This window comes from Pelodiscus sinensis, chromosome 5, assembly GCF_052426305.1.
Source record: "Pelodiscus sinensis isolate ZL-2025 chromosome 5, ASM5242630v1, whole genome shotgun sequence".
Classification (NCBI taxonomy): Eukaryota; Metazoa; Chordata; order Testudines; family Trionychidae; genus Pelodiscus; species Pelodiscus sinensis.
This window is the reverse complement of record NC_143056.1, coordinates 125089257-125108803: the sequence shown is the minus strand read 5'-3', so window position 1 is coordinate 125108803 and position 19547 is coordinate 125089257. Positions and strand designations below refer to the sequence as shown.

At 47.2% G+C, this 19547-nt stretch overlaps 1 protein-coding gene across 1 annotated transcript in view; it reads left to right on the top strand.

Annotated features, from left to right (window-relative positions):
- Positions 1-19321, top strand: part of LOC102455899 (NACHT, LRR and PYD domains-containing protein 3-like) — a 28085-nt gene extending 8764 nt beyond the window's left edge. The window contains exons 4-8 of the mRNA XM_075928358.2: positions 5470-5559; positions 8426-8599; positions 11164-11334; positions 11657-11827; positions 15009-19321. Of these exons, the coding sequence (XP_075784473.2) occupies positions 5470-5559; positions 8426-8599; positions 11164-11334; positions 11657-11827; positions 15009-15300 (898 nt within the window). The 3' untranslated portion in view covers positions 15301-19321. The remainder of the gene's footprint in view (positions 1-5469; positions 5560-8425; positions 8600-11163; positions 11335-11656; positions 11828-15008) is intronic.
- Positions 19322-19547: the final 226 nt, after the last annotated feature.

Here is a 19547-nt window from a genome sequence, read left to right as displayed (position 1 = left end):
TCATAATAAATTATTTGCATATTTGTCTGGGTCTTTCCTAGTAAGATGGAGTTCCACTCTCCTGCTGGGCCTGATCCGGTCAAGGCAGCTGGGTCAGAAAAGCTCATGAGACCAGGGTTAGCAGGAACAGGAAAGCAGGGTTAATCAGAAGGAACAGCTGGGGCCCCTTTGCTTCCTAGGGAACTAGCTTGGGTCAGATAGAAGGATAAGGAAGTTAACTGCTATGGGCGGGGGGTGATTGCCTAGCTAAGTACCAGTCAGCATTGGAAAAGTTGGACACCAGAACTAGAGGAAACATTTTAGTTTCAACAATGAGAAGTCCTGTGGCACCTTACAGACTAACAGATATATTGGAGCATAAGCTTTCGTGGGCAAAGACTCACTTGGTCAGATGTTTCACCAATTGGGTAGAAGGGTATGTCTACTCTTGCTCCCTATCTCGAGATAGGGATGCAAATGTAGTGTACCAAAATTGCTAATGAAGTGCGGGATTTAAATATCCCACGCTTAATTAGCATAATCACATCCAACCGCCATTTTGAAATGGCATTATTGTGAAATAAAATGCCCTGTGTAGCAGCGTTTTTTTGAGAGAAAAATCCGTCTCTCGAAATAACTGTTAAACCTCATTGTATGGGATATTTAAATCCCATGCTTCATTAGCAATTTCGATACACTACATTTGCATCCCTATCTCGAGATAGGTAGCAAATGTGGACATATCCAAAAGGAGAAACGTTACCTCCCTGCTCCTACTCAATACACTCCTGTTTATAAACCGAAGGGTCGCATTCACCCTTTCAGCCATAGCATTGCACTAGGAAATCATGGGCAGTTGTCATAACTTCAAGTCCTTTTCAGAGACACTGCCTTCCAAAATATGGTCCCATATCACAAGTATAGCCCTTGCTTCTTGCATCTGACCCTATCATCAGGTATGTTGTGTGTGGGGACCAGTTTACCTTGAGTTCCAGAGAATTCTGGGTGAGTGACCTGTGCTGTGCTACAACCTAGTCCCAGGAGCAAATGTGTTAGACCTCCCCAGGACCATGGACAGCAAAAGGAAATAATGTAAGAACGAGAACCTGAGTCTACGGAGTTTGGGAGAGCTGATATTCCCACAGTGCCAAAGCCCTCTATTTAACTCCAGGGTTGCCCCAAGAAGTTGTCTGGAGAGCCACACAGACTTTGGCCTGCTGCAGTGTCAGTCTTTGCTTGGTCTCCTGATCTCTGACCCTTAGCTAGGGAACTGGGCTCTTGTGATTCCTCCAGCACCTGCCTGGCAATGACTGCCCCTAATGAGCAGATCTCAGCCCAGCTGTGACGGCAAGGCCTGACCAGCTACGCCATGGGCAGCAGGTAATGTAGGCAAGGGAAGGAATTGCCTTCCCAAAACTGCCTACACTGCCCAGCTGTTTGGGAGGGGCTGAGATCACATCACGCGGAAGCCTGGCAGCCGGGGAAGACTGAGGCTGTGCCACACGGCAGCCCCAGCCCTCAGTTAGGGTTGAGTGGGATCAGATTGCAGGTGTAGGGGGGGAGTTGTTGAAAGAACATGGTCACAGGGGTGTGGCTTGAGGTAGAAGGGGCGGGGCTTTGACTTTCCTTCCCCAGCTGGGCCTTCACCCAGCGCCCATGAGCTATGCCCCAGTCTCTCACAGTAGGATTAGCAATAAAGAATTCAGAGGACTCTCAAATGGAAGCTGATTGTAGCTCAGCTCCTTCTGCGCCTGCAATCTGCTTTGGCACTCAGCCAGCTGCCTGAAGCCCTCCAGCAGTCGCCCCTTAGTCCCTCTCCATCAGCCTTTGCTGCTTCTTAAGGCTGCCGTCCAAGCCAGGCTGTTTCCTGCGCAACCCAGTGACTGGCCATGATACAAGTGTTCTCCAGCTAGCAGTCAGCATCGTACAATGCAGCGCCACCTGGCGGCCAGCAGAAGCGTTGCTACTGCATTGTCCCTCCAGGGAGGAGCAAGGTTGCTCTGTGTACGGGCTCTGTTGGGCACTATCCTTAGTTCCTTCTCTCCCTGGTGGTATTGTGGGAAGTACCCAACCGCCAGAGGTTTCCTGCCCACCCCCTTCCCTCCGCTCAGTTATGAGAACTGAATTTTTCCATGAGGAGTTTAGTTTTGCCAAAAAAATGCGATTTTATTTTGAGAAAATAGGAAGTGGCTACCTTCCTAGAAGGTTCTTGTCAGTTTCATTTTCTGTTGGCACAATTGACAAAAGCTTTCTTAGAGGGCTGTCTTGCAGTATGTGGAGTTGTTCTGCCACTTCCTAGCTCTAGGGGAGAGGAAGGCAGAGGACCTGCAATGCATAGCCACCTCCCACATAGCTGTGGGAGTCAGACACATGGCAGTTGTTTTGCTGTCTCATCCCGATTTGGGGCAGACAATTGTCTCATAGAAAGTTCTGCCTTTTTTCATCTGGTGCTACTGGTAACAGGCTCTGTGTGTGGCAGGGGACTGTAAAAGTCTTTGTGCCCCAGAGATTAGCCCCCTTTACTCCAAATTAAAGTATCAGGTCCATTAGCCTAAAAGTATCAGCATTATCTTCATCATTCTTCTCGCACCACTGGAGCATAAGACAGACATGGAACAATGCCAAAACTCCCCATACTGGGCTTATTTTACCACGTCTTTTGTATTCAGCTGTAACAATGCCACTTTAACCATTATTGAGCTACAGAGTATGCCTGTAGGTCAGTCTCTCTGTCTCTTGCCCTGGAGTCAACAAAAAAAAGAGACCTGTTTGAACATTCTTAAAAATGCCCCAGGTATGTCCCTCTTTTCTTCCATGTTACTTGTAATATTGTAGGTAATTGTGCCCATTCTGGCACCTTTTCACTATTCTGTTGACCGCTTTTACTTTGCTGGTGTTTGCATAGAATATTCGATTAACTCTTTTATTTGCATTGAATGGACTTCCATAGTCATGGATACCAGTTCTGATAATTTTGCTAATTGCATTGGACTTCCATATTGTAGTTAGGTTTTGATAACTTCTGCCTTTAATTTATTAATGAGACTTACTTGCTTGGCAGAATGTGCATGATCATTTGTCTTTCATCTTCAGCTTATTTATTTATGAATGCTCCACTTAGGAAGGAACAATCAGTTTCACACATACAGCATGGGAAGCGACTATCTAGGAAGAAGTATGGCAGAGAGGGATCTAGGCGTTATAGTGGACCACAAGCTGAATATGAGTCAGCAGTGTGATGCGGTTGCAAAAAAAGCAAACATGATTCTGGGTTGCATTAACAGGTGTGTTGTGAGCAAGATTCGAGAAGCCATTCTTCCGCTCTCCTCTGCGCTGGTTAGGCCTCAGTTGGAGTATTGTGCCCAGTTCTGGGCACCGCATTTCAAGAAAGATGTGGAGAAATTGGAGAGGATCCAGAAAAGAGCAACAAGAATGATTAAAGGTCTAGAGAACATGACCTATGAAGGAAGGCTGAAAGAATAGGGCTTGTTCAGTTTAGAAAAGAGAAGATGGAGGGGGGACGTGATAGCAGTTTTCAGATATCTAAAAGGGTGTCATAAGGAGGAGAGAGAAAACTTGTTCATCTTGGCCTCTGAGGATAGAACAAGAAGCAATGGGCTTAAACTGCAGCAAGGGAGGTTTAGGTTGGACATTAGGAAAAAGTTCCTAACTGTCAGGGTAGTCAAACATTGGAATACATTGCCCAAGGAGGTTGTGGAATCCCCATCTCTGGAGATATTTAAGAGTAGGTTAGATAAATGTCTATCAGGGATGGTCTAGTCAGTATTTGGTCCTGCCATGAGGGCAGGGACTGAACTCAATGATCTCTCGAGGTCCCGTCCAGTCCTAGTATTCTATGATTTATATCAAAATGTCATCTGTAAAGGATAGGTCTCCAAGCTCCCCCTGTAGCCTCACAATGGCCGTTTCCACACTGACTGTCTGTCAAGATCATTGTCATGGACTGTGGGGGAGTCACTGGGCCCTGCATCCCCATCTGAAGTCAGATGTGACTCCCAGCCAGCAAGTAGAACAGAAAGTTTATTCATTGACAGAGATACAGAGTAGCTCAGATTTGTTGTTACAGGAACCAGGAATATTCAGTGCGATCCATCTTGGGGAAAGTGGAGCCCAGGGCCAAGGTTCTGGGGCCCTACTTGGCTCCCCAACCCAGCCTCCCCTCCCTAAGCCAGCCAAAAAACTAATTCACATCCCCAGCCACTGGCCCTAGCCTGGAGGCAGCTCTGCCCCTCCTTTGTTCAGACTGCTGGGCAACCTGTCACTTGGTTGCTTCTCCCACCCAGGCTCAGATCACAGGACAGCCTGAGCTACGGTTGGTACATGCCAAGATGGGGCAGCCTTCCACTCAATATTGCCATCTCCCACTGGGTTCATGTGCAGTGCCCCCCAGGGAAACTGAGGCACACACACACACAGAGTTGCAATAGAACAGTACAGGACAATAAGAATCACATATAACAAAGCAAACAGCATTCACAATCCCCACTACATCACAGTCACTAGCAACTCCAAACAAGATACAGCACAATACAACCCGACCCCAGCAATAACATTTAAACCAGTCTGCTGACTCTTGGTTTGTCCATATTATACATGAAGAATTCTGACACAAATTTATAACAACATGAATTATTTTTTCTGTTATCATGATTCCCTATCTACACCATCAAATGCCTTTTGAAAACCCATACAATTCAAGACTACTTTATCTACCTTTTATTATTTTTGTTGTACAGTCTACTGAAGTTCTACCTGACCAAATAATAGCTCTCAGCTCTCTAAACCTGCTATCTATGGCTTTTAAAGGTTTGTTTAAATGAAGACATCTGGGAAAGTTAATCTGAATTCACTAAAGGCATCAATTTGAAGTGGATTAGTTAAACTATACTAAATCCCTGCAGACACTGTTATACAAAATTAAATTGGCTTTAGTTTATTTATTTCAAGGGCCATTTTAATTATGAATAACAACATTTATACAGAGATTTAATGTGGTTCAACTAATTCACTTCAAATTCACACTTTTATTCATTCTAATTTAGGATGACCTCACAAAAAATTTCCTTGAGAGTGGAAGCAGTGTAATCTTGTGCCAGTTGTTGAAATCATTCAAATGTTCTTTTGAAAGGAGGTTGATTCAGACCCATCTTTTCCATTTTTCTGGGATATATTCTTTCTCCCATACCAAACTGAAAAGGTGAAGCAGGATTTTCATTGAAAGCAGCAGCTCACCCATGGCCCAGCCACTAGAGGGGGACAAATGCTACATGGGGTTAATGTGGGTTATACTGCTGTTAGGAATGAATAGCTATCGTGGTATCACATCAAGGAATTGTGGTGTCTTAAGATGTTTCTCTTTGTTTATAACAAATATCTGCTGTGAAATAAAGCCCATCCTACCATCTTCAGGAAAGGGGATGGAAAATATGCCTGGTGGAAATGATATTTAAAGTGTGCGGTTTTTTCTAGGAACCCACTGATGAAAGATCCAAGAATGTCAACTGCATACTCACTGTTGCAGGGACTGAAGGATCCCAACTGTAAAGTAAAGACAATATCGTAAGCAAACCCCTCTCTGACAGCCTTTTTGTTCTTGCTGCTATGCCAGGAGCGCTCTGCATTTCTGCCCATTTCCTGATATTACCCTGAATTCTGTTTGAAATCTACCCCTGAGCTGCAAATCATAATAAACACCTAAAGAATCAAACTTCATGAAATTATTAAACTAGCTTCTCTGCCCCCCACCTAGTAAGTGTCCAGGTGTTAGGATGATGCACAAGATGTAGGAATCCTCCTTACCCAAGACACAGACTTCTATGTTGCAGAGATGTCACCCCATATATGGAAGCACATTAATAACGTTACATTGGTTCATTCTCAGACCAATTCTTGGAAGACTCCTGCTCATTGTTCTGTTAATGCTCTTCCCTTCTACAACTAGCCATAGGTGGCATCACAGTTTCTCTTGTTCTCTGCCTGTGGGGCACAACTGTCTTATTTCCTGAGGACTGAACATTTTGGGCTAACTATAGTCTGTCAAAGTCAGACACAGAACTCACAGATTTGTCCGAACGCTCTGTTTATTAGCAAAGCCGCTCTGCTAATACACCCAGAAAATGTGAGTACCATTCAAGGCTCAAACCCCTTTGATTTATACAGTCAAAAGAAAGCCAACTTAACAAGATTAAAAGGTGGCAAAACTTCACATGATTAGTATGAGACTAGTCAAGTATCTTCATTTCCACATCAAGCACACAGCGATCTCCTGTCCATATCTCTCTGACTACCTCAATTGCTTTCTACCTAACACCTAATGTTCCTTTTCCTGTTATCCCAGGCTCACCGGGCTTCATTCTGATCTGCATACCTACAAACATAATCATCTCTTCCTGTTCAAAGACAAACAGTATTCTTTCAACTTAGTATAATTCATCTTTCTCTTACAATATAATTCTTTCTACTTTCACAAGTCTTTAGTCTCAGAGGGGTAGCCATGTGAGTCGGTAACTTTAAAACTGACAAGTAGTCCTGTGGCACCATAGGGCTCATCTAGACTACAGGGAATGGTTGAAAGAAGATATGCAAATTCCACGAGAATTTGGATATCTTCTTACAATCGCATTTTCGAAAGCAGAGCTTTTGAAAGTGAAAGTAATTAAGACATGGCTTTTTTGGCTAACCTTCCCCCCCTTGTCGAAAAGCTGCATAAACCTCATTTTTTGAGGAAAAGCGGCTTTTCAACGAAGAGGGAAATTCCCGTGGAATTTGCATATCCTCTTTCGACCATTCCGCGTAGTCTAGATACGGCCTTAGAGACAAACAAATATATCATGAGCTTTTGTCGGCAAACCCCACTTCATCATCTAAAAACACAGGACGACTGGTTGTTTTTAAAGTCTTTGGCTGTGTCTACGCTGGGCCACTTATTCCAGAAAATCAGCCGCTTTTCCGGAATAAGCTGCGAGCTGTCTACACTGGCCCTTGAATTTCCGGAAAAGCAACGACTCTCTACTGCACAAAATCAGCCGCTATTCCGGAAAAACTATTCTGCTCCCGCTCGGACATAAGTCCTTATTCCAGAACACTGTTCCAGAAAAGGGCCAGTGTAGACAGTCCAGTAGTCATTTCCGGAAAAAAGCCCCGATCGCGAAAATGGCGATCGGGGCTCTTTTCCGGAAAAGCGCGTCTACATTGGCCACAGACGCTTTTCCGGAAAAAGGGCTTTTCCGGAAAAGCAGCCTGCCAATGTAGATGCTCCTTTTCTAGAAAAACTGAAAACGGAATAGTATTCCGTTTTAAGCAGTTCCGGAAATTCATGTCAGTGTAGACACAGCCTTTAGGTTTAATATGGGAGTAGCCTGGTGCTGTGCAGTGTCCTGAGATGTACTGGAGGTCAGACTAGATAATCTGGTGGTCCCTTCTGACCTTAAACTCTATGAAACGATGAAAGTCCCTGACTGGAATCCATCCCCAAGCAGTGGTTGTTTGAGTGACAGCACATGCATGTCCCACATCAGGCTGCCACTTTCTTTCAAAGAAGAAACAGTTCCTAAGCTCTTCCATACCTGTTGTTCTTTGAGACGTGTTGCACGTATCCATTCTGCATATCACCCTCCCGTCCCTTTTTACTGAGTCTTTCTGATTAGAAGAAACGGAGGAAGGTCAGGAGCTGCTCCAGTCTTTCAGGGGCGGGGAACCTTTTTTGGGGCATGTGAGCCGCTGATCCACAGAAAAATCAGACAGGGTCCTCCTCACTGACGTGAGAAAAATATTTCCCTCACCTGCGAGAGGGGCCAAGTTAGTAGATTTGTGTGCTCCAGCTAGGGTAGTGGGGGGTTGGAGTGCCAGCGAGAATGCCCCAATTTTGGGGGGAAGAATCCCGAGCCTCAGGAACCCAAATCCAGGCAAGCTGGGGGCACATTCTCTGTGTATACCATCACAGTGCAGAAAGTGCCAGCAGGAGACAAGTACACCCCCCCCCCCCATCCCATTGGTGAAAAAATCTCTGACAGCTGTATGCTGGGCATGACGATGTTTCTAGAGTGGGAAGGCTGCGTGCAACACATCTCAAAGAAGAACAGTTGCAGAACAGTTAACTTGAACGGCAGGTATAATTGGCCAGAGAAACCCAGGCTGTGGCTCCGCCCACACTCTGCTCTAAGACCCCGCCCCCACTTCACCTCTCCCCCCCAAAGTCAAGTTGGGACTCAGCTTGGGCTAGTCACCTGTAACACGGCCCAGGCTGATTGGTAGCTCAGGTCCCGGGGGAGAGGTAGTTAGGCTGCAGTGAGAGACTTGGAGAGAATCAAGCAGCAATGGGGAGCTTGGGGCTACCCGGGCTCCAGTGGAAGTGGAGTAGGATCAGGCTCTGGGAGTGGCCGCTCAGAGCAGAGCTAACTTTGACCTGTCCACTTCTTCCCTTCAGGTTGTCCAGCTGCAAACTCTCATCCGCTTTCCCTAAGGACCTCTCCCCTCAGACCCTCTTTACAAACCAGGCCCTGGAAAAGCTGGACCTGAGCGCTAATGCACTGGGAGACTCAGGACTGAAACATCTATGTGAGGGACTGAAACAGCCAGGCTGTAAGCTGCAGTCACTGCTGTAAGTAGCCCAATGCTAATCACTGTGTTGTTTCATCCACCTGCCTTGTCCTACCTTTCAGCCTATTGGGTCTTTGAAGCAGAGGTTGTCAGACTTCAGACAGCACCCGGGACACTGGGGCCAAGTTTCTGGTTAGAAGGAACTGAGGAAGGTCAGGAGCCTCTCCAGTCTTTCAGGGGTGGGGAACCTTTTCTGGGTGACAGGCCGCTGACCCACAGAAAAATCAGTCAGGGCCTTTCGTGAGAAAAATATTTCCCTCGCGTACGAGGGGGCCAGGTTAGCAGATTTTGTGTGCTCCAGCTGGGGCAGCAGGGGGCTGGAGTGCCAGCACGGGCACCCCAATTTTGGGCGGGGGGGGGAGAATCCCGAGCCTCGGGGGCCAGATCCAGGTAAGCTGGGGGCCAGCAGGCAAGCTGGTTGAAGCCTCTAGGTGTCACTGCAATACAAATATGTATTACTCAGTAATAAATACCTCCCTATACTGAGACCCAACCCAAACTCAGCAGCAGCAGGATGTGTTCACCTCCGCAGGGCAGAACGTGGTGTTGCTGGATCCTTCACTGGGCATCAGTGGTGGGAGTCCAGTCACCGTGCTGACTTCCTGTAGTTCTGCCACCGTATTAGCCAAGAGGCTCGACTTGCCCATTCTCAATAAATCCTCTAGCCACAAACTAGACACCTTGTAACTTTTTCTTAAAACTCAGTGTGACCTGCCTGCACCCTCTCCCTGCCAGTCCCCAGCCCACGCTTCACTTTACCAAGAAGCCATACAGGGGTCAATGTGTTTGATAGCCATGTAGCTTATTCCTGTAAGGGAAGGTAATCAGCTACATGACTATAAGGCAGCTTCACTCCAGGATAGGCATTTTACCAGAATAAACTCAACACCCCCCTAGGTGATAGAGTGATAACAAGGAAAAAACTGCATCTAGACCACGCCTGACATCTCCTGACTTGCTGCTTTCTCCCATCCCTTCAATCTACCCCATTTCCCACCCCCAGGATTCTTTCCCTCCCAATACCATTGTGCCCTGGGCTCTTCTATCCTAAATAAGCCCAGCTGTATGAACAAAATAACTCCCTAGTTAGCAGCTCCTGGCTCTGATAATTCTGGTTGGGAGGGAGATATCATTTTGGGAACAGCACTACTAAAAATTCACATTCAGATTTGTATGGAATGAAAAGGGTGCTAATTTGGCCCATTGTGTGAGGGAATCTACATGAGAATGAGATTTCTGAGCACAGAAAGAAGAGGACTGACAGGTTCTTATTCTCTGCTCTTTTATGTTTATGCCCTGCACAGCCCTCAGCTGGGTCAGGGTAGCTAGTGATGCAGCTAAACAGAGTATAGCCTATTTCCCCCTTCAATTCAGGCTGCAGGGGGCAGGACTGGCCATGGGTCTGGTCAAAACACCTGCAAGAAACTTGGTGAATTTTTCTGAATCCTTTAAACTTCGTTTGTTTCCAAAAGGCAATGGCTTTGTGTTGGGCAGTGTTTTAAAAATCAATTGAATAAGCTTTTGTTTCAAAATAAGAGAATGAATCAGGGATCATGGATGTAGGCAAGAAACCTGCAGGGGAACGGATAGGGCATTCCACTAGTCTAATGAAATGACCAAACTCTCAGAGTTTTGCTTGTTAACCATGGCCATAACAGTGTAATATGCATCTTTCCTGTCTGTGGTCTTTGCTGTGTAGTGCACAATGTAACATTAGAGACAGCTATTTAGAATTCAATTACAAGTTGAAATACCCAATGCTCCCAGTTAATTCTTTGCAGGGTACCAAGCCAAGCATTAAAGTATCCGTTTTCCCTAGTTTCCATCTCTTTTCTTATGGCAGAGGTTTAATAACTTGCTACTGCCTTTCCCAAGGAGATTTTGAGCTAGTCTATACTTATGTCTAAATTGGCACTGCTGCAATCAATGTCTATTTAGCAGGTCTGGCAAAGACAAAGTCATGGCAGAGCATTCTTCCATGGAAATCAGTACTCCACCATCTCCACAAGAGGCAGAAAGTCAGTTAGTGGGATAGTGTCTCCTGTTGACATAGCATGGTACAGACACTGCTGTAAGTCGACCTGTGTTACATCCACTTCAATTACATTATTGAAATAGGATTATTTAGCTCGACTTACAGGGATTGGGTCGCCTGCCCCTCAGACTTTCTACACTTCTTCATACACTTCTGTCCTGTGCAAGGTCAAAAGGGAGAGCTCTCTACAAGCCATGCCTAACTGGACATTCAATATCTAGAGCAGCCAATCACAGCATCATAGGAGGACATGCATTGAATGTAAATGTCACATTTTCAGATGATTATACAATTTCTGTATATTTGTGGGTTGCTATCTGAAATATTCTGAACATTTTCTTGCATTGTGTACAAATCAAATGAAAGCGAGGAATTAATCATGCAGTTAATTGTAATATTTCAAATACTTTGGGTGGACATAGAGACTTTATAGACACTGAAACTACCAGGTTACCAGAAAGCAGGAAGTGACGTGAATACTGACACCTTTCTGGAAGGAGATGTTATTCTTCTCTCTGTTCCCTTGGCAGGTTGTGGCAGTGCCGTCTCACAGCTGCTTGTTGTGAAGATCTCTCTGCTGCCCTCAGGACAAACCAGTCCCTGACGGAGCTGGAGCTGAGTGGGAATAAACTGGGAGATTCAGGAATCAAACTTCTGTGTGAAGGACTGAAACATCCCACATGTAAACTGCAGAAACTAGTGTAAGTCATTGCTGGGTTCCTTGAGAATTTCCTTGTTAAACCAGCCTTTTCAAGGGGCCCGCTAATTTCACACTGATAATAGAGGTCCTATTTTCATTTGTGAAATCACCTACATTTGCAGGAGCAAATGGACATACAGCTACTAAATTGTAAGTGCAAACATTTGGGCAGGTAAATGTGGGTTTTGTACATTCAAACTTATGGTTGTACATAAATTCATAATAGCCACATAGAAATCCATTTTCTGCGGGACTGTCCCTATAAAATCGGGACCTTTAGTTACTCTGCTCTCTCTTCACTCTGCCCATCTCCGTCTCTGCAGGGTTTGGGATTGCCGTCTCACTGATGCCTGCTGTGGAGATCTCTCCTCTCTGCTCAGCACCAGCCAGTCCCTGCGAGAGCTGAACCTGAGCGGTAATAACCTGACTGGCTCAGGAGTGAAGCTTCTGTGTGAAGGACTCAGACACCCAAAGTGCAAGTTAGAGAAGCTGGAGTAAGTGACTGATGTTTTTCTGTATCCAAAGAATCCGTCGCAGTGTGTGCCGGGCTTCCGGCCACCAGGCTGTGTCTGGGCTGCATGAACCAATGATGGGAGTTGGGCTGAGATGTATAGGCTGAGGCAGGAGTGTGTTCTGTGTCTCTAGGTCAGGGGGGTTTCAAACTGTTTTTCTTGTGACCCAGCTGAAGAAAATTGTGGATGCCCATGATCTAACGTACTTTGACAAAGTGTGGGTTCCAGAGAGGGGCTGAGGATGAGAGCTTCAGCTTTGCGGGTGGTCAGGGTTGGGGCAGGAGGGGCTTCCCTGAAGCAGCTCCAGGCCAGCAATGCAGCAGGGTTGCTAAGGCAGCTTCCTGCCTGTCCTGGCACCGCAGACCATGCTGCACCCGAAAAGTAGCCAGCAGCAGGTTCTAGCCAATGGGAGTACGGAGCTAGTGCTCAGGGCAGGGGAAGTGCACGGAGCCCTGTGTGCTCTTTGGCCACATGCCTTCACCTAGGCACAGAGACTGCTGCTGGCTGCTTCTGGGGCGCAGCACAGTCTGGGGTGCCAGGACAGGCAGGGACCTTCCTTAGCAACCCCACTGGTCACCTGATCTTGCTGCAGCAATGAGACCCAGCGCCCGACATTCCATAACCCAGTATTGAATTGCGACCCATAGTTTGAAAACCACTGGTCTAGGAGGTACTGCACACACAAGGGCAACCCAGGGGAGAGTGCTAAAGCACCTTTAAGCCACCTTTGCACAATTCTGACTCCAGGCAGGTAAGGACCCGAAACAGTGTAATTTAGGCACCCTGCCTCCTCCCAAACTCCTACACTGGGACTCGCACAAAGCAGTCTATGACTGTCTGAAACAATGCTAGCACTGAGGGAATTCCTTCCTCCCCAACATCTAAGGGGCTGTTACTGCTCTGTATGCTGGAGCAGCAGTGCGCAAGGGCTGCAGAAGGAGGGAAAATTGTCCCTTGTCACTGTTCCCTGTAGGTTGAGCACTTGGGAAATTGCCCAGGAGAGATTTAGGTGCCAGCCAGCTGAGTAGCAGAGCACCCACAGCCAGCAGCATAGATTTCTATTGATGGTGCACATCTGCATGTTCCTATGTGCACATAACAAAATTTATTCTGCACATAGATGGAAAAAATTAGAGGGAACAGTGTCTCCCGTGTGTGTGTTTCTTATGAAATGCAAGCCAATTGGTAGAATTTTGATCAATATTTGACTAGTGAACCCTTTACAAAACTACTAAAAAATCGATGTATCTGGATTTCTAAAGTAGTCACCAAATAATAAAATATGCAATTTGATTTTCCTGCCTTCCATCTCTCAAATGAGCACTGTGCACAGTAGCAGGGCTGTTTCCTTCCCAACGCCAAACCAATCAATTGTTGCTAAATGCATTCAGAATGCATGTATGGTTTTCTGCCATGGCTGATGATGATGTCACAGCACTGCATGTGTTCTCGTCTGGCTGTGTAGCCTGACCCAGGAGGAGCAAGGCCACAAACATGTAGCACTAGAATGTGCAGTCTTCCCATGGAAGATTTTTTATGTTGCTTGGCCCTTTGTTTCAATCAGTTGTTCTTATCTGTGTTCCTCAAACTGTTCACAACCATCATTGACAGTAGCTCTCCAGTCATGTCTGTCCTTGACTCTGCTCCTTCAAGGACATCAATATTGGGGACTTTGTCTTGCCATTGACCATCGGAATGTAGCGGGGAGGGCACACATGGAAGTTTTGAAGTGGCTTACTGTGTCTGTGGTAAGCTGTCCATGTTTCACACCCACAGGGAAGGGAGGCTGTCACGGCTGCATTGTGGATAAAGTTAAGATGGTGCCATGGGTATTGTTAGTAATAGTGAGGGAGAGGTCATGGGCAACACACAGAAATTCACAGAAGCCTGGAAGCTGTTCTTTGAATTTTACCAAAAATACCCTGGACCCTGCAGGTTGGTTGGATTAACAGCAGGAGTGCTATGGAGAGAGCCAGTGGGTGCTGCTACTCCAGAGGACCCCAGGGCCAGCCACTGGCCAGCTTCTCTGTTGGTCCCAGGGCTGGTTGTTGGTCAGGTGCTGGGAGAGACTGGGCACCATCCTACTGCTATAGGGGGGCTGGTTACCAGCTGTGACAGCTGCTCCTGCAGCAGGCGCTGACCCAATCTGCCGCTTCAGCCTTGAGTCACAGCTCCAGCAGGCCCTGGAACTGACAGCTACTGACTGCAGCCCTGCCACTGCAGCAGAGGTCTAGGAAAGCCACCGACTCCATGACTTCCGTGGCCTGTTACAGCATCCCACTCTTAACGGCATGTAATCAGTTCTGTTGAGTGTTTGATGGTTTGCGGATTGAGTAGCCAATGGGGAAGTCTTCTGGTGGCCTGGGGTGCCTCTTGTATTCTACCTGATTTTTCTTGTAGTTGTACCCCAAAAGTGGAATGTTGTGGCTAAGGTGCTGTCAGCTGCTAGACTGTTACCACTGCCCAGTTCTTCTGTCCTTGGCTCTCTAATGCATCTTGTCTAATAACTAGGGGGGATGTGAATTTGCACTTTCTGCATTAGTTCCCTGACTCTTGTGATGAGACCAGCACCTGTCTGGAGACACGGGTGCCTTGCTAGGGCTCTGAAGAGGCAGCTGTGCCCTTGACCACACCCTGTTCTGACCATTTCTTCCATGCTCTGTTTCACCGTTCACTCTCCACAGTGATCTAGCTCCCCACGTTCTACATTTCCTATTCCCTTGCTGGTTGGTTAGGTACGTTCAGCGACATGACATAGGTGGGATGGGATTTAAGAAGCCTGCAGTCAAATCTCCACACTAACGTGGGGTTTGAGAGATTCCTTGTTGAACTGTCAAGTTGTCTGAGCTTTAACATGTTACTTTCTGATGCTTTTAGACACACATTTCCCTGATCTGAAGGGTATAGGATGGCAAGAGTTTGGGGGGAGGCAGAACAACAGGATTAATGTTATTGAGGAACCATAATTCTACATTTCTATGTTTTCCAAAACTGTCTTTTCTTAGTGCAACTTTCTCATTGTAACATTGACTTTCCCTGTCATCTGTGGTTTTAAAATTGCAATGCTGTCTTAGGCTTCATTTCCATGAAGTCGTTGATAAATATTTACAAACTTGGCACTAGGTTGATAGTTTTGTGTCATGGTTCATTTTTCTTTTCACAGCTTGTTTGAAAGCCACATCGACGAAACAACAGCCATGGAGTTGGACACTGTGCAGAAAATAAAACCGGGCTTGTCGATTGTGCATGGTGCAGGATCCAGAGTTCAGAACCCAGGTACAAAGGCAAGGAGGATGGCATGTCTTCTGCGTCAGTGCCGTGCATCCATCTGCAGACTAACAGCTCGAAGTGCAGACCTGGTGCAGAACATTTTTGTGACGCACTATTGGGGCATTGGATTTGTGCTGCTGTTAAGCATTGCTACATACTGCCTTCATTGGCTGGTATATTGTTAAGTGTCTGAAATGCGAGGCTGTATAGAGTATCAGTAAATCTTGATGCAGTTTCTGACTCCCTTAAAGGAATTTGTTGGTGTAAGAGGATATAAGGGGGGATTGATTGCCTTTATAAAGCTGGGGTATAATACACCTGGCCCCATGTGTGATGTATTTTTGTTGCTTTATCACCATAGTCAAATTCTATGCTTTTCTTTATTGACTTTTAAAAGTAGCCTTTTCTTTATACCTATGGGCTGTGTCTACACTGGGCCACTTATTCCGGAAAATCAGCCGCTTTTCTGGAATAAGCTGCGAGCTGTCTACACTGGCCCTTGAATTTCCGGAAAAGCAACGACGCTCTATGTACAAAATCAGCTGCTATTCCGGAAAAACTATTCTGCTCCCGCTCGGACATAAGTCCTTATTCCAGAACACTGTTCCGGAAAAGGGCCAGCATAGTCAGCCCAGTAGTCTTTTCCGGAAAAAAGCCCGGATCGCGAAAATGGCGATCGGGGCTCTTTTCCGGAAAAGCGCGTCTACATTGTCCACAGACGCTTTTCCGGAAAAGCAGCCTGCCAATGTAGACGCTCCTTTTCTGGAAAAACTGAAAACGGAATAGTATTCCGTTTTAAGCAGTTCCGGAAATTCATGCCAGTGTAGACACAGCCATGAGGTCAAGGCTTTCTCGTCTGTGAAATGCGCCTCACTGCTCCAGTGCTATCTGGCTGAAGACTCTGGGTGGTGTGACTCTCATGCTAATCCTACCCCCACGTTAATCTCTCGGGGAAGGAGGGGTTAGTTCACATTGACATGAAGTGTCACCCCTGGGATTTAGAACTATTGCACTGCTGATCGTTATCGTGGATGGAATGGGGAAGAGAGGCGGAAGCAGGATCCTATAGATGGCAGTGTGACATCTCTGGGGCACAGTCTGGAACTATAGGACTGCCAAGTCCCCTTAAACTCTTCAGCCTGCTCTGCCTCTTATAATGCTGTGCTAGCGATAAGCCGCAAACCCCTCCAGGTGCTGTGATCACCAAGCAGTGACGTCGTTGACCTGCTTTTATACTTTCTCTGCAGGTGTTGGGAAGATCTTTGCTGTGTGAGGCAGGGGTTACGCAGCTTCCAGTGGTATATGCCTCTCTGAGGACTGTGTGGGAGAAAAGGGGATTCTTCCTCATGAGCCGTCAATGTGTGTCCAGCCAATCTAGATGTCCATCTGTTGTGTTAGTGTTGCTACTGAAAGGCCGGCTGTGGGCATTCCCTACTTACCACCTATTTCAGTGGCAAACATATAGTCACACCCCCTCTCTTCACATATAATCATAGGCAACATGTAGGAAGGGCACGTGGGGTCAAACGCCCCCCAGATTTCTGCTGGCAGGACAGGGAGATAGGGAGAGGAGTTCTGTCCTACTCTTGCTGTGCCTGGCCTCTACCATGCTTGGCCCCTGTCCTTGGCAGCCAGGACAGTTAAAGTTGGGAGGGGCAGGAGCAGCCACGTCTCATGCTGCCTGCTCCAGCTTGGTGCTCTGGGCAAGAGCTCGGGTGGGGGGAGAAGGCAGCTGCTCGACCCCTTCACTCCCTGCCCAGGCCTGGCTACTAGGGAAAGGGACTGAGCGAACCAGAGGCCGCCCCCACCCTGAGCACTTTTCTGGCTCACTCGGCCTCATCTCTGACTGCTGGGCCCAGGTGGGAAGCTGAGGGAGCGGGTTCCCTAGGCTCTCTGCACAGAACAGTGACCCTGAGCAGCCACCTTCAGCTGCTGGAGAAGTGACTCCATCCCCTCCCCGCACAGATCCGGCTGCCAGAGCGAGCATCTGAATGTGCTGGGGAGGGGGCAGGCCAGCAGGAGAATAACAGAGACCCCCTCACTGACGGTGGGCTGGGGAGAGAGCAGCAGTCCCCAGGCCGATTGCTGGGGATGGTGCTGGGAGCAGGTTTCCAGGGTGCTAGTCTGAGGTACAGGCTGTCACAGGGAATTAATACAGGGAAGGAAATATACAAGAGAAAAAAGAAGAGCTATAAAGAAAGTAAAGGGGGGAGATCAAGAACAGGGGAGACTCATGGGCTGATCCTTAAGAAGAGCAGATTTCCCCAGGCAGGGAGACTGACAGCAGGATACTGAACCACTAATAACTGAGCTTTTGCTTTGTTAATATCATTGCTCCTTAAGGGCCATGTCCTACCCTTGAGCTCTGTGCCAAGCTCCCATTCATGGGAGCTGTGCTGTGAATCGGGGGACGTGCAGAGCAGGACTTTGTGACCTAAGGACCATAACTGAACAATGAAATTCAGCCCCTTCTGAAGAGTGAGTGTGATACATCCCATGAGTGTCAATGAGTGACCGCATATAAGGGGTGAATTCCTGGCGCCATCTGGGCTCTCTGCTGAAACAGACTCTCAGCTCTGTACATTGAGGACTCCGTTTTGCAGTTAAAGCCATTCTGGCTGACAGCTGCTTCTTTGCCCAATTAGCCTTGCAGTGGCCAGAGTGATACAAAGCTCATTATGGCGTATCCTTGCTTAGCGTCCCAGAGAGAATGAGGCGGTTGCCACGCAGTTGAGCCCTCTGGGTGCTATAGCAATGTGACCACAAATACAAAAGAGCACAAGGGGACTGAATATTTTGGTACTTTTACATGCCTGTTCTAGGATACATGAGTGGAGAGGCTGTTGTTAGTCTCGATTTCATCCTAGCTGACTGAAAGCAGCTACTTTGGTTAGTTACAGTGACCACAGCATTGTGTGTAACATCTTTGGGGCAGAAAGTCTGCCAGAACTATCCGAATGGCACTAATATTTGGAAGTCTCAAAGGAATTGCCATGTTAGTCTGTAATTTTAAAAACAATGCGTGGTCCTGTGGCATTTTAGACATTAACAAATGATGGCTGTGTCTACACTGGCAAGTTTTTCCGGAAAATCAGATGATTTTCTGGAAAAACTTGCCAGCTGTCTACACTGGCCGCTTGAATTTCCAGGAAGCACTGATGATCTAATGTAAAATCATCAGTGCTTTTCCGGAAAAACTATGCTGCTCCTGTTTGGGCAAAAGTCTTTTTCCGAAAGACTTTTGCCCGAAAGGGCCAGTGTAGACAGCATAGTTCTGTTTTCCGCAAAAAAGCCCCGATCACGAAAATGGCAATCGGGGCTTTTTTGAGGAAAAGCGCGTCTAGATTGGCCATGGACGCTTTTCCGCAAAAAGTGCTTTTCTAGAAAAGCGTCCTGCCAATCTAGATGCGCTTTTCCGAAAATGCTTTTAACGGAAAACTTTTCTGTTAAAAGCATTTCCGGAAAATCATGCCAGTGTAGATGTAGCCTATACGTATATAGAAGCATGATCTTTGTTGGGCAAAACCCACTTCCTCAGATGAGCAGGGAGTGTGTGTGGGGGGGGAGGTATTAAACCAGCCGGGTTGTCCGAGGCCACCAGACAAGGAAAGGCTAATGACATCTAAAGGCTGCGTCTGGAGTGCCATAGGGCTTTCTAGTAAGCTTCTGGCTTGTGTATGGGAACGGTTGTGGTTATCCCTTCTCAAGGGGCTACAGCAACATATGTTGCTAGGGTGAAAGCCTTACAAAGGAAACCATAAGTGATGGATTCAGGACAGGCCTTCTGGGGAAGGCAAGTGAAGCGCAGTGGCACTGAAATACCTGACCTCAGTTGGGTGGGAGAGAGCCACAGTTCTATGTTGTGGGAGGTGACAGGTGAGTGCCTGAACATTAACTCCCTTAAGGGAGACCAGAAGAGGGGATCAAAGGGGCAGTTGTCTCTGAATCTGTGACGTGCCTTTTTCACAGGAATGAAGTTACCTGCTTCCTCTTCACTTTCTGGGGCTGTTTGTTGCACAAGTGCTAATATCATGGGTGGGGCCAACTCTGAGGGGGTGTGGAGCCTGGAATAGTTCCCTCCTCCACTTCAGGCCTTGCACTGCCCTGCTTCTACCTGCTCCTGCTCTGTCCCGATCCCCTCCCCTGCCCTATGCCCCCTCCCTTGAGTGACTCTGGGAGCTGTCAGCGCAGAGCAGGCTGGGGCCCCCATTAGTGAGTGAAGGTGCAGGCCCAACCTCGATTGAGGCCACCAGGGCCCCCACTCATCCTCCCTGCTACTGTTGGCCCCGCACTGCCATGTTCCCCTGAAGCACAGGCCCCCAAAGCATGGGACCTGAGACACTTGTCCTTAACCATCCTATGGACAGGCTGGCTCTGGTCATAGGTCCATGTATATTCCTCATGCTGTGCCATATCAGCATTGGGAATGTAA